Source organism: Epinephelus moara, chromosome 21, assembly GCF_006386435.1.
Source record: "Epinephelus moara isolate mb chromosome 21, YSFRI_EMoa_1.0, whole genome shotgun sequence".
NCBI lineage: Eukaryota > Metazoa > Chordata > Actinopteri > Perciformes > Serranidae > Epinephelus > Epinephelus moara.
The window spans coordinates 22600334-22616185 of NC_065526.1; the positions used below are offsets into that span (position 1 = coordinate 22600334).

At 39.4% G+C, this 15852-nt stretch overlaps 1 protein-coding gene and 1 long non-coding RNA gene across 3 annotated transcripts in view; one reads left to right on the forward strand and one right to left on the reverse strand.

Annotated features, from left to right (window-relative positions):
• The window catches only part of LOC126382756 (uncharacterized), a 199091-nt gene that overhangs the window by 170189 nt on the left and 13050 nt on the right, over window positions 1-15852 (reverse strand). The gene's annotated exons all lie outside the window — the stretch shown is intronic.
• cacnb2b (calcium channel, voltage-dependent, beta 2b) overlaps window positions 1-15852 on the forward strand; it is a 39200-nt gene that overhangs the window by 16306 nt on the left and 7042 nt on the right. For both annotated transcript variants that reach the window (XM_050032801.1, XM_050032802.1), the window contains exons 2-9: window positions 2804-2869; window positions 8838-8960; window positions 9408-9547; window positions 12183-12244; window positions 12344-12369; window positions 13877-13957; window positions 14141-14199; window positions 14305-14414. In XM_050032801.1, the coding sequence (XP_049888758.1) occupies window positions 2804-2869; window positions 8838-8960; window positions 9408-9547; window positions 12183-12244; window positions 12344-12369; window positions 13877-13957; window positions 14141-14199; window positions 14305-14414 (667 nt within the window). The remainder of the gene's footprint in view (window positions 1-2803; window positions 2870-8837; window positions 8961-9407; window positions 9548-12182; window positions 12245-12343; window positions 12370-13876; window positions 13958-14140; window positions 14200-14304; window positions 14415-15852) is intronic.

A 15852-nucleotide genomic window follows, 5' to 3' on the forward strand; every position in this document is an offset into this window, starting at 1 on the left:
TACTGTCTGGAAGCACAGGTTCTAAATAGGTCTTGGTAGAGACACGATAGTACCAAACCAGGCAACCTCACAGCGACTCCTTAAAAGAAATGGTTCAAGTTTCAAAAGCCACACCATGTAACTCAAAACAACAAATTTTTACAATTCTGTTTGCCTCCTACAAAATGTCTTTGCTAATGCAAATCAGTTTTACATAAATGTCATTTTTAGGAGACAGAGTTGAAGAGACTTGGCTGCAGGAGAATGCAGTCAACTCTGCCATGCTTCACTAACATCATCTGTCGTACTCTGATGTCTTTCTGTTGCCAGAGACTCTTAACAGTGCTTTTTTACTGCATTGTGAAACTAAATTCCAAAAAACTAAATAGATCATTTTCAGTGTCAAAACTGCAGATGATAATAATAATAACTTTTGGTTTTAGACAACAAAACATCTGCCAAATGAATTCAGTTTAACATACGTACTTTTTAGTATGAGGCAGGTTAATGATGGCAGTAGGGTAAAGCTAACAGTGTGAACATTGGATTTTAAGTGTGTTATATTGTGGTCCTTACCAAAGTTTCATGTCATTGATATACACAGAATACCTTTCTTATTGTCTTTGACTCATTGGAAGTCACCAAGGACTCCGGATCACCGAGTTGTTAAAATGCGTCAGACTGAGCAGACTGTCTACAACCAGAGAGCTGATTTGTGACTTTAGGATGCAAGAGTGTATCTTGAGTGCCAGATTGACGCAGAAGGCTGTGCCACCTCCTGGCTATGACACAGAGGGCATTAATTACCATGTCTTTGAGGGGACAATCTAATCGCTGGGACACATGGCACATAAACCTGAGCGTCCCGGGAGGGATCTGCTGCGACACTTCCTGACAATTAAAGGCAGGACAGCTCTGCGGAAAGTAACAGTAAATGAGAAGCCATGTCTTGGAGATGTTATGAGGTCAATAGCTTCACAGTGTGGCGTTCAGTCAGTGTTTGAATCCTACAGTTTAATTTGCATAAGAGCTAGAGGTCTTCACGGGTACAAAATGGAATCCAAAACAGAGCCTATACATGCATAAATACATCTTTAAGAAGTGTGAGTGAGGATTATTAGACGTGGTAGAAAATACTCCAAATCGTAGTCATGGAGGGAAAACAGTGTCTGCAGAAGCTTGATGCTTTATCAATCATCAAACAGCTGTGTCCAAAAAGAGCAGCAGTATAATAATAATAATAATAATAATAATAATAATGTCCAAAGACCAAATGTAAAATCATAAATTTTAATTAAAAAATAATTTATTTATGTGCTTCAAATACTAGTTACTAGGAATTATTGTTCCATAGCCAACTGGGAAATATAAAAAACAATTTTCTAACGTATTTAATATCTGTAAATCAAATTCCAAAAAGCTAATTGTTATTTAATGACATAAACCAGTGAAGACCTTTTAATATGAGAGGATGAATAAAGCCATGACACCCAAATATGTGAACTAAACATGCACCATTGTTGCTCCTCATGTAATAATGAAGTCAATAATTCACAAATTTATTCAGAAAACCAGATAAAGAAAAAGTACTTGTATAACTCATAAGAAATAATGGAGATGTGAAATAGAACACCCTGATAAGTTATTGAAAGCTTGAGAATAGGGGCAAATTGTGTTTTAAAATGTGTTTATGAACACGTCTAGATTAAGGACAAGGAAGTGCATATAATATACAGTAACATTTATAATCTACCAGTTTTGTGTCAGTTACAGAGGAGTATGGCTCAGCCTGTAAGAACAGTCATCTGTGGCTGTGGAGGAGCTTTGTCAAGTCTGAGAAAAGTTTATTCAAGTCACCCCTTTGTTTAACATTGGCTCGGGCTCGGAGATTTTGGATTAAAAAAGAAAAAGCAAAAGGTCTGCGTTGCAACTGTGCTGTGGAGTTTGAAGAAGCGGGTATTTACGAGTGAGGGAGGGTGATTTTAAGGTGCATTATGGGAAGTGTAGACTCAAGTATTTTCAGATTGTATCCCACACTGACTACAAGTCAAGATATCACAGTCTCTGCTGCACAGATTTTGACAATTTTTCTCTCTCTTGCAAGTGCCCAAACTTTATAGAAGTACAATACTGAATTGCTGGAGTCCTCTTTTGAATCATTGCTGCGGAGACTTTATGTTTTCTTGTCTGGCCTTGAATGTGTTTGGATAAATTTGAATCTCTCTGTCTTTGTTTTCAGTGATATTTTCTACTGCACTCAGATTGTCATGAAAAGAGGCAAACTTTGGCCTTCCAAATTATTTTCACAGTTATTTTATTTCACAGTCAGACAGCTTCATCATAGTCAAAGAGCTTATAGCTCTATCTTTCCAGGCCTTCTGCAGGACATAGAAAGTAACAAAGTGTGTCATCGTGTGTACAGAAGTCAAAATGGGCCAATAAACTGTATGTAAATATAGGTATGAACACGGAAAAACAAATAGAAAAAAGAAACTGAACTCTGTATATGAAACAGATTGCTGGGGTGTCTTCATGGTACTCTAATCACTTTAGAGACAAGGATAAAAATCAACCAGAAATGAAATAAAAAGGAAATAAATTCACCTAAATGAAGAATAAACAGGTTTAATGTACACCAGGAAAGGAGATTTTTTACTTCTTTTTCATCTTTGTCTTTCACTCTTTTCTTGCTTTTTAAAATCAAAAATTAATTTTCAACGCTTTCAAAATTCTTTAACGCAGTGCAGTGCAAACCAATTAAATCAATGTGGAGAACTGATTAAACTCGTTGTCATCATTCTCTCTCTCTCTCCCTCTCCTGCAGGGAGAGCGTCAGGACTCAGACGTCGTCGAGGAAAGAAACGCCCAGGTGCAGCTGGAGAAGGCCAAGGTACTTTCTCACTGTTGCATCACGGTAACATCACAACCAGACCCACCGCGGCTCTCACAGACTCATTTTTTCCGAGCGGCCGCTCTCAAGGACATGATTACATCACAGACAGGAAACACAGACATCAGGACGTCGGATTAGCGGAGCAACATTCTGCTATTAAAATGAGTCACTGCAGTCTTCATCCTTGCCATCCCTTCATGGGCTCCATGTCTGGAGAAGGATAATAATGAAGGATATTGATTATTGCTGATTCAGTTCAAATGAATTCTGGCAGTCTTCAGATGACTGCTTTGTAGCAATATTGCATATCAAATATATTTACACTGAAAGAAACCAGAGTCTAGTGCAACAACAGTTCAACAGGCCAACTTGCCAACACGAAAATGTTATAAATGATATATGAGGACAAAATCTGCAAACCAGTGTGCATGCGAGGCACAGGCAATCACTTACTGTTTGCTCTAGTATGATTTCACTTATAACATCTTACACAGTTCAAGGTTAGAAAAGGTAGACTTCTTAATTTGATTACATTATTTACTTATTTATTAAAACACAATTGCTTCTTATTTGTTGTGTGTGTGTGTGTGTGTGTGTGTGTGTGTGTGTGTGTGTTCTGAAAAGATATTTCATAAGAAAAAAAGGAGAGATTTCAGAAAGTTTACATGAATGATGAATTCCTTTGTGCAGCAGAAATACTTTCCCCCCTTCTTTCTGATCCCATTAATCATCTTGGAACCCCTCAGATTTATTTTACAAGCCCTTGGGGGGTCCTGATGCAAGGTTAGGAACCAGTACAGCATGAAATGACAGGAGAGAGTGATGTGTCAGACATTTATTTCATTGTTTCTTATGCATTACACCAATGCCTCTATTACAACTGGCCGCAGGCCTAAGCAAAGGAGGTCGATGTACGCCAAACTTAGCAAAAATAAACTGGAAGTTGTGTAGTTGTTATAAATGATCAAATGATAATAACAATGAGGTAGGGCTGGGCTATATAGAGTAAATCAAATATCACAGTATCAACCAAATATTGCGAAATATTTACGGTGACATTTTGATAAATAATCATCAGCAGTGTGGATATAATGACTGAGTGGGTAAAGGCAAATAATAGAACAGCTAGAACAGTCTGGTAAGTTCAGGGAATTACACGCAACAGTAACACGCTAAGATGCTGTTAATTAGGAAATCGTCATTGGACAACACTGGGATTTTATTATTGGATTATCGCAGCATTTCACACAGGCCAATTAGGTGTGACAGACTGTTCCCTACAGATGAAAAGGACATTATTAGCATGGAGTATGGAGCAAGGAAAATTCATACAGAGTTACAAAATGAACAAATCCCAGTTAAGTTTTTGCACAGTCATGTTCAGGCATTGAAATTAACAGTTATCAACAGTTTCAGACTTGAACAGTGACCTCTAACCCATAGAGTTACAAGACATAGAACAAATGTTGCATTATTTGCAATTTTGTTTTCAAACAACAATGTTCAGGCATTGAAATAAACAGTCTTATACTTTATTACACACTCGTTGCTATTAAAAAATAAACCCAATGTCACCATATGAAGACATAATATTGTTCAAAAACTACTTCCTGTTCAGCAATGATGCTTAGTTTTTATTCTTATCAGATCCCACTGAACCCAAATAGCTTAGAGAGATTACAAAAAGGAATATGAAACAAAAGCTAAGGTCTCAGGATGATATCACAACATTGATATGATATTGAGCTCGGACATCCGGAGGGAGCTCGGTGTAGAGCCGCTGCTCCTTTGTGTTGAAAGGGGTCAGTTGAGGTGGTTCGGGCATCTGATCAGGATGCCTCCTGGGGGCCAAACTGTTGCTGGGGAGAGGGATGTTTGGGGTGCTTTGCTTGGCCTGCTGCCCCCACGACCCGGTGCCGGATAAGCAGATGAAAGGGATGGATGGATGGTTATAATATTGATGCCTTGCCCAGCCCTACAATGAGGTGTAAACATTAGAATCAGTGCTGTATGAGAGTCCATGAATGCAGTGAGGCGCATGTTATTCGTGTAAAACAAAAGAAAATAACCCAGCAAAAATAGCAGTCAGCTTGATGAAGGGATCGATACACATAGCTCAGAAATTCTGGCCATGTGTTCCCAGTCAGGACTATGGTACCTCATCTCCACCCACCCAAGGACCTGCAGGACACACTGAAGCAAGGCAGAGTGAGCCAGCACAGCCTCATACACCTACAGTTCATGCCTTGTCGAGCTCTTTCAGTTGGTATAAAGATTTCCTCACATACATAATCATGCCAGAAATAAAGTTGGCTTTGAAATCAACAGCTCTCATTTTGAAGCCACTAAGCCTATGACTTGAATTTTATTTATTTATCCTTTCACACCAGTGCATCCAGAATTTGCCCGCTAAAGGTGCAGACTTCTACGTTTTTTGAGCGAAGCAATAATGTACAACTGGTGACAATAAAGTAAAAAATATCTTCACTGCTTTGACAACACGTAGGCAGCATTTAGGAATTTTGACGCAGTATCATTCAAATATAGGGAGAACGGAGCACGCTTTCAGGCAGTCTCTCCTGGAAGACATACATGATTGTTCACATGAAGGGTGGTGCCAAATACTCTGGCTCCTTCCTCACCTCCACACACCTGGCTAATCACTGTGTTTAATGAACCTGAATTTTGGATCGTCGATTTCGGGACATTAGAGAAAATGGTCGACCTATTTGTTTGTGCTTTTATGCAGGAAGCAATTACTGTGCTCAAAGCTACAATATGTAGTGTGGTATGTCATGAGAAATACAAAACACATACTCTATCTGAGAAACTGTCTGTGGATTGCATTTGAGAAAAGAAGTCCAAATTCTGCTAAAATTTAAAGCAAACTAAAAACTAAGTCAAGTTCAACCTTCTGCAGTGGTTATCACTGTTTAGTGTGCCTTACATACTTACAGAAGGTGGGTTATCCAGTATTTTTTCTGTGGGCATAATGGCAACGAAGGTCATTCCACAAATATATAAAAATATCACAGCTGATAACTCTCCCCCTCTGTTTGCCTTCTACGCAGCGCCCGCTGATACACGTCCCATTCAATATTGAATTAAATCCTCCCCCACAGATTTAATGTGCTCCCACTGGTGCTCTGTAATTAAGGCGGCAAACACACTCGGCCCATCCCCTGCTGACCCCACAACCTCTCCCACAGCCTCATCTTCCCAAGGTGGAGTAATTAGCAGCTTGATCCGTGTGCCACTGACATTTGACTCTGATAGGATTACAACACCAACAGGCATTCAGTCAGGAGGAAGCATACAGTAGCTAATGTGCAGCGAAGTGGAAGATGCAGTAGGTTGTTTTCACAGCAGACATTTTGATTTGTCATAGTGGGAAAAGAACAGGTGTCACTAATAACATTAATGATGGCTCCGTTCTATTCAAGTGTCCCAGTAAGCCAAGACAGTCTGACAGTGAGCCAGCATGCACTAAACCAAGACTCTGAAACTAAAGCAATTAAAGTAAAAGATGCAAAACGAATGGTATTGCCAAGTTAAACAAGTGTATTGATAAAACATTTAAAAACAACAATAATTAAGTCATTTTAGGGGAAAAAAATCAAATACATTTGAAATAAAATGACCAAAGAAAATAGAACATTTTTACATGTTTAAAGGATGTCAGAGTTATTTAACAGACAAACAGGCAAAATCCAAAATATCCAAGTATCTCTGGCTCTTTTACATTAGATTTGCATGGTATAGAATTAGCATAGATGATCTGCATTAGGCTGCACAGTTGTGTGCACATGATAGTTACACAAATTAGTTACACAGTGCTATAAAAAAGAGTGGCGAAGGGACAAGACAATATCATAAACATCATAAACAAATTATATGTATATGGTGGAATGAATCCAGTATTAGTTGGCACTTCAATACCAAAACAAAGCAGTTAGCCTGTCGCTAACACTCTGGCTCCAGTTGTTCAAATTCTTTTTATCTGTTTCAGGATGATCGAGATTTGAAAATCCCATGTTTTGCCATCTAGGATTAGCTAATCCAGTGGTTCCGAACTGGTCCGCCCATGGGGTCCAGATTGCTCCTTAGTCATTAGTTAAAGATCCATAAAGTTAAATATATTCAGTGTCATACTTGCGTTTGGCCATGTCGTCAAGCTAGTTTGCAACAGAAAACGGCACTTCAAAAATAAAAAGCTTGTGCTGGAAATTCACTGTACTTCAAAATAAAATGTCACTTGTGGTCCATTCAGAATGGGCCCGTGACCCACTTTGGACCGTGACCCACCAGTTGGGAACCACTAAGCTAATCCATTTTACCTTTGGGCCGGTTTTTCAAAACCGCATTGGACTGGATCACCCTGATCCAAATATAAATTATACAATATGGACAACCACTGCTCTATTCACATCACAATGTAGGCTACTAGCTATGTAAAGAACAGGTAGCATAGCCTGCATTGGGTAAGTGTGTTAAGTTGGAGAGCTAGAGAAACAGCATGAAGGATGAAATTGTTAGAGACTACTTTTGATTGTGTTAATTGTAATTAATATGGGTGAGAAATGAATGTTTAATATTGACAACTATTTGGAGGAATATTTTATTGGGCAAAAATCCTTTTTGTATTTATTTTTTTATTTTTACTCTACTGAAAAGGTTAATAGGTAAACTGATGTCCACTTTATCTACTTTATCCGTGTTAACGGTTAAACAAATCAATGGAAAAATGTAAATAAATGTCTATATATTTGACCAGTCTAAAAGTTTTATGACATTTTGTCAGTGAAATCCACCCTTCTGTTACGATCATGATAATCCTGATGTTTTGGATCACAGGTATCGCAATCCTTCTAAAATGTTTTGAACAACACACACTAAAGATTTGATTCAGGTCAAAACCAAGACAGAATTACAGAATCTTTTTATTTCTTTTGAACAATCCATTTTCAAACTTTGATCCACTTGGACTGCTGAAATCTAACAAAACATAATCTAAAGGTGCTGCTGGGATTTAGTGTGGTTTTGTAGTGATTTTGGAAGTTTAGATATGTAGCAATACCTGAATTTGCTTGGTTAGCAATGTTGTGTTATCTCTAATATCCCTCTGAGGAGTGCTGATTATATTGTTTATGCCTTACTGTGTTACTTTGTGTGCACAAATGAATAATTTCAGACCACAGATTTGTAATTGTGGGTGAAAACTACTTTCAGGGCACAATTTATTCATTTCTGTACAATTTTTTTTTTCTCTTTATGATACCAGCTGGGCTCTGTATATGTGCAAGTCTACTTTGCTATCTTTTCCAAACACATCCTGCTTAAACAGTTATGCATTATTTATTAATCTCCCCTAAACCAGTGCCGTAAGATCAAATGCTACAGTTTACAAGCTGTTAATAGTAACCTGCAGAGCTGTTTTGGAACGAGGGAAAGCACAATGCTAAATAAAAGTACATGTACTTTTTGAGAGCCCACATACAATACATGCCACACACACAGTGTATGCACAGCATGCATAGAAGCACATATGCTTCCAGGCATAAACACCATAATTTTATCCTCACTGTGTAATCATGTTGGTATCATTATGTGAAAAAAAAAGGAATATCTGCAGGTTTGTACAAACTGAACTAGACCCAAATATACAAACAATTTATTGTGTCCTCTTGTTTACAATCCTACCTACACTTCAAAAGCACATTTCTGCAGATTGAAGTGTTTATCATGCTATATTTCTGTGTGGAAATGGCCTCATTTCACATTAGTTCCAGTTCTCCAATTAGTTGTTCCTGTTTGTGAGGAACATTGTGTAGTTGTGTGTTATCAATTAAAATAAAGGGAAATATGAATTTGTTTGTGTGAAACTCTGTTTGTGGGTGAAATGAAGGGATTTTAGATGACTCTGACATCTGTTAGTAATAAGTCAACACCTGTCTTGTGTCCCCAGTACAAACCTGTGGCATTCGCAGTACGTTGCAACTTCTCCTACACCCCAGCAGACGACGACAACGTTCCCGTACCGGGCCAGGCTGTCACCTTTGAGGCCAGAGACTTCCTCCATGTCAAAGAGGTTTGCAACTCACACACACACATTCTTGTACTACTGTCTTTGTGAGGACCCTTACTGACATAATGCATTCCCTAGACCTAACCTTAACCATCACAACTTAATGCCTAACCCTTACCCTAAATTAAATTTAAACCTAATTCTAGCCTGAACCCTAAAACCAAGTTTTAACCCTTAAACAGGCATTTGAAAAAGTGAGGACCAGCCAAAATGTCCTCACCTTGCAAACTGTCCTCACTCTGTTGCTAAAATAGATTTTGTGGTCCTCACTGTGTAGCATGCACAAATAGAGACACACACATACACATTTATGAGTCACATCCAGATAGCTTACAGGGAGGCAACAATGACACAACATGCAGATGTTGACATCACCAAAGTACCACCAAAGAGTCAAGAGAGTGAATGAAGCCTTAAATTTACACGTTTTTTTTTATTTTTTATTCACAGAAGTTTAACAATGAGTGGTGGATCGGCCGGCCGGTGAAGGAGGATGGTGTGGTGGGCTTCATCCCCAGTCCAGTCAATCTGGAAACCATTCTCATCAGAAGAGAAGTCCAGGCGAGGAAAGCTGCCAAGGCCTTAGCCAAGTATGTACAGCACGTTTCTCTTTTCCACTAGCTTCAATACAACAGGGTCACAAACCAGCTCACAAGCCCATGTTGCAGTGTGCTGATTTATCTTGTAATCCTAATAATAATCTTTATTGGTCCAGCACACATACAAACAAAAACATGGATTATATGACATTTTAAGCATTCAGTTGATGCTCTTTGAAAACATCCACAGATTAGTCAAACTACATTTTGACCAGAGAGGTGGTATCCACGGGAAAGGGTCACACCAGGACAGTGGCGGCTGCTGGTCTTTCAAACAGGAGATGCTCACTTTAAGTTCACATCATAAAATTTGCCATATTGCAGCGAGGCAGTAACTTATAAAAGGAACATTTAATTGAAGCCGTTTTTCAACCACACTTATGCCATAGAACCAGAGCAAAACACACCTCAAAGATTTTCAGATGGGTTGAAACACCTGAACTGTACTGTACAAATGGTGAAAATGAGCTTTCAGGGAATCTGGGGAAATTTTAGGGGAAGTGCAGCCTCCTTTGTTGTCTCAGAGCAATCGCCCCTGCACCAGGAGTTGTTTTATACATAAAAGCATAGCAAGTATGGCTGGTTGAAACCACAAGGCTGCACTGTGTCAAAAATGTGCTGAGGGCCCCAGTTGAGCCCCTTTTCTTCTTCTCTCTATGCATTAGTGTACGAGAGTACCCAACTAACACAATTCACACAGTTAGGCCCTGATCACACTGAGATGTGTCATTAGGGGTGCAAGCGCTTTAAAAATGTGTTGGCAAAGCATGTCAGGTATAACAAGCGTGGTACGCTTGTGAAGCGGGGCTGCATGTATAACCAGGGAATCAAATGTGATTAACAGAAAAACACACACAAAGTAATCTCCTGTAATCTCCCCCATGTCCCCCTTACATGTGGTCTCTTTCTCTCACTCTCTCAAAGACAGCAGCCGACATGAAACTATCACGACACAAGATATGAATTCCCCCCCTTCCCTTTCACATACCAAGTAGTTCTCTCACAGTCTAACAGCTACCCACCTAGCTAGCCTATTTATCGGCATAGTAAATGGCATCATACTCACCGGAGGGATTCACCTGGCTGCTCACGCAACTCAACTCCATGCATGCGTTTGCCGATTAGTATTTGTATAATAGGGGTGACCTTTTTTGTAATTAGATACTGCTAATATCTGCTTATTGTCTGCATTTACCATTGTTCCTCTAATTTTACCACATCTACCGTCGTCAAAACACTAGTGAATCCCGCCAGCTGGTTGGTTTAACTGGCTGCCTCGGCCAAGTGTGACATTGACATTGGCTTGTAGAATAAAGAGACTCAAAACACATGGGATTAGACATTTGAGGGTTTACCTGCGAGAAAGCCAAAGAATTAGTACATCATGACAATTCATAGTGTACGACAAACAAGCAGTATCAGCTGACACACCCACAGCTTTCCAATACACATTAAAAGGTGTTTCCTGTCACTTAAGTGACTGCTCTCCTGTTATTCAGACAACCAGCTCCGAGAACAATTGCTTCTCCTCACATAGCCAAATTTGACCAGAATCATGACAGATCATTTCACGGAAGTCACATCAGGATCACGCACACCATATATTACACAATAAGAGTTTATGCCAGGTCGATTACACTGTAAAAACTGCTAGAAAAATACAATGTCAGGCGCAGTGTACACCAAGCATGCTGTACCATAGGAACAATAGTTTTGCCAGCAATGCGTTTTCAGCTACGCACCTGATTGTGATTGGGGCCTCATGGTTGAGTTTAAGTCCAAGTCAAGTCAGTTTTATCCACATAGCCAAAAATCAATTAGCCTCAAGTGGCTTTACAATCTGTGCAGCATATAACACCCTCTATCCTTAGACTCTTATCATTTCCATGGAACATATTCCAGAGCAAGTTTTTAATTAATCAAATATTACAATCCAACCGACACAAAGTGATCCTGCAGCTTTTGGGGGGGGGGGCTCAGCTGGTAATCGAGACTTGAAAGATAAAAACATGAAAAGGAAAATATTAAAGCAGAACACTAGAAGGGAGGTCAAGGGCAATCAACAGAGAATCCCCCCTCATCAGCAAGTTAACAAAAAACATCCAGTTTAACACAGGATTTAATGAGATATAATCAGATCATACCAGGGATTTACTGCAAATTTCACACACACACACACACACACACACACACACACACACACACATATAGCTGCTGATGATTTTCTAAAGCTATAACTTTAAGATAAAAGAAAAAAGTATTTCCCATTGCTTTCAGACAGCCATTGGTTTCCATTCGTTTCCCTTTTGTTCAGTCAGTAGGTTGTTTTTACTCTAATCAGCCTGGCAGGCAGGAAGATCCACTACAGACTGAAAGATTTTGACTTGACCCAGTTAGACTGAAAGAAACTCATCTAGAGGATCTTAGGAATTTGGCTTCGGTGGCAACTGTGTGTGCTGAATCACTTCAAGGGATTTACCCTCTAAGCTTTATATGGCTGTGTCTTATATAAGTAGATATACTGTACAGTCTGTGGGCACACATTATTTTATTGCATAGATACATATCGTGCTCTATTTTCACCATGATCTGAGCTAATTCAGGACTTTTCTCTCTCGCATTTCAGCAAAGCAGCGGCTCAAGTAGCTCAAGATATGAACTCAAAGAAATATACTCCTCCATCACAAGGTCAGTGTGTTTGTTAAATTGTGTGAAAAACATTTTTGTTGTGGTTTGGTGATTGGTGAGTTAACACTAGATACCTCTCTCTCTTATCCCCCTACATAGCCAATCAGCAGGTGAAAAAGAAACCGGTAAGTGACCCAACGTTTGTTCTGTTGACATCTCTTTTAAATTATTGTTTCTCATCCTACAGACAGTCCTCCTTGCAAACACACAGAAGTATTTTCCTCAGACCTTTTTAAAATATAAGGAAATTTGTCAAATCATAGGAAAAGAAACACTCTGTCACTCTATGTTTGCACTGCAAGCAGCATGTTGCATCAGCAGCATCTCATATAGACCAAATCACCATGACATCACGCTAACAACAACTAACCCAGTCTCACTCTGAAGTCGGCCAAATCCGGCGCTTGGTCAGTGACTTGCAGCATCAGACACTGACGAAAAAAGCTGTCCTCTAATTGGCATGATACGCGGCCAGTCGCTGTGTTATAGTTTAACTGCTCTATGCGGCGGCGGCGGGAAACGTAGCGAGACAAGAACGAAAGATAAGGCGGCGAAATTCCGAATAGGGTGGGTGGGATTTGGTGGGATTGGGGGTGGATGGGTCCAGCAAACACTGACTTTCAGCTGGGAGAGTGGTGTTCACGTCCCGCAAGATTATAAAGTCCAAACCCTGTTCTTTTTGTCCTAAACCTAACCACGTGCCTTAGTTGTGGGAGGAATAAAAATGTCAATTCGCGTTGTTGTACCGATGTAGTGCTTTTATTTTGAAAGAGACTGTATGTAAATGGTAAATTTCCTGTGAAAGTGTATTTTGAAAGAAGACAATGCATGTACAGTAACAGGCAAAACTTGACACAGCGTCCCAGAATGTCAACAAAAAACACATCTTTCACCTTTCATGTTGTATCTGGACGTGGAAGGTCCATGAGCAAACATTGATATGTGACAAGGTCGGAGCGAGAATGTATTGCAACAACAGTCACTCAGGGGTAGACAACTGGCAACTGGGAAACGTCAAACTTGTTTATTTGTGTTACCATTTTCATCCGTAACTAACATTTAAAGATAATTTTGGTCCAACCAATGATGTTTCTGCTGTGCTCATTTCATATACTGTTTTGCTTTGCTAACGTCTTTGATTATCCAAATCTACCAGCATGGAAGCCAATCAGTGTACTGCTGTGGACAGGGGCTGTAGCAAAATATATTTAGCTGAAAAGACCCACATTAAAAACATCAGTATCAATTTAAGTGTACACTATATTTGGAATACTTTCACTGCTTTACCTTACACACTAACTGACTGAGGCAGTGGTAGACCAGCAACTCCCATTTTCTAAAATGACTGGTTTTGTCAGTGGAGTCTGGTGGCTCTGAGATAACAGCTTCGGATCCCCGTCAGAAAGAACTGTCTGACGGCAAAGTTAAGCTTTGAAAATATTCTATATATAGCATACAGTTAAACTGATACTGATTTTTTAGGCGGCTAAAAATGAACCAATTGAAGCAGCGTTTCCTCAGCACTGTTAATTTTATATGCGTAGCACGGAAATATTCTACCAAGAAGTTGCTGTGAACAAACATTTTGTTTCAGTCTACACTGAATTAAACTTGTGTTTTTTGTGGCTACAGGGGGAGCAGGTGGCTATGTATGATGTAGTGCCTACAATGCGTCCTGTGGTTCTAATGGGACCATCACTGAAGGGCTTAGAGGTGAGACTTCCTCACACACTCTTTAATCTTACCTCTCATTGAGTTCCCTTTGACTTGTCAAGGGCCTATGATGCTGTAAAGCTGAGACACCTAATCTAGTATTTCAAATAAATGTCTGTATTTTGGGTTGAGCTTGAATAGAGGGGGGTTTATTTAAAATCCATGTTTCTTGTGTAATTCCAGGTTACAGATATGATGCAAAAAGCACTATTTGACTTTTTAAAACATCGATTTGAAGGCAGGTAAGTTCAGATTTAATTCTTCAGTGTCGCACCTTTAATGTGGATGTAAAACATAATGAAAATCACAACTGTGTAACAATCCCTGTTTCTCTGTCTCCTCTCCAGAATTACCATTACACGGGTCACAGCAGACATCTCTTTGGCTAAACGGTCCATCCTCAACAACCCTGGCAAAAAGGCCTTAATGGACCGGTCAAACACACGCTCCAATTTAGGTACACGGCTTTATCCTCCCAACCTAGAGCCAGTAGTCGTGGCAAATGATCTTTGGCACCACTTTATCTGTTTGGAAAGCAAGACGGTTAGGGTTTACCTCATCAGGACAAATCAGATAGTATCAGTAACAGAAAAGTACACTAAAATCACTTCTAAAATAACTTCTTGGAATTGTCTTAGCTTTCTGGCACTTGTTGTGCTGTCCCTTGTGGCAAACCCTAATTAGGTTAAAACAGAGCAACTGATACTATCTGACCCAGGTCTGAAATTAATGTGTCCGACTTTACGTTTTCTAATCTCACAAAGCACTGTGCACTTTGTTTTCTGAAGTTTTTTTTATTTTGAAGCTGCATAGATGATACTTTATTCAATGGGATGATAATTAGAGATCACTGTATGCACCACAACAAAGATAGTAAAAGGAGTAGTTCAACACCTTAGCAAATAAGCATGTTTGCTTTTTTTTGCCAAGAGTGAGATGAGCAAACTGATACCACTTCCATGTTTGTGTGTTAAATATGAAGCTAGCCGATTAGCTTAGCTTAGCACAAACACTGGAAACGGGGAAACAGCTAGCCTGGCTCTGTAAAAAAGGTTTTAAAAAGCAGCCTACCAGCACCTCAAAAGTTCACCAATGAACATGCTATATCTTTGTTTAATGCACCCTTCCTGCTTCCCCTTGTTTCCGGTCTTTAAGCAAAGCTAAGCTAATCAGCTGTTGGCTGTAGCTTCATGATTAGCTTACAGATACAAAGATGGCATTGATCTTTCAAAGATCTAGTGTGTAGGATTTAGTGGCGTCCAGCAGTGAGGTTGCAGATTGCAACCAACTGAAACTTCTCCCGTGTGCCAAGCTTGTGCAACTACTACAGTAGCAAACATGAAAACGTGAATCTAGAGCCACTGTTTGATTTGTCCATTCAGGGCTACTGTACAAACGACATGGTGGACTGTGTGGAAGAGGACCCGCTCCATATGAAGATATAAACAGCTCATTCTAAAGTAACAAAAACACAACAATTCTTAGTTTCAGGTGATTAAACACTAATAAAAATCAAAATATTATATTGCATATTTTCCAAAATATGTCCCCAAATCCTGCACACTGGAACTTAAATCTAACTCCTACAAGAAATGAAATAAAAAGAAATATTCATCTAAGCATATGACAGAAAAACAGGTTGACATCTGAGACATTAGTAGGTTATTATATGGCAGTACATTTACTGTTTACTGGACACTGCAGTAGGCGAGGTTAAATTCACCCTTGGTTACTAAAAGAAAGGATAGGTATCAAGAAGATAAGGTGGATAAGATTTACTTGGTTTTCTCTACTCTTGTCTTCCTCATTGCTCTCTCATCCCAGATGCTGCCGGTATGTATGACTGAATGCACTGGTAGTCTGTGTCTGTTTGAATGTTTCACCTCCCTTTCATT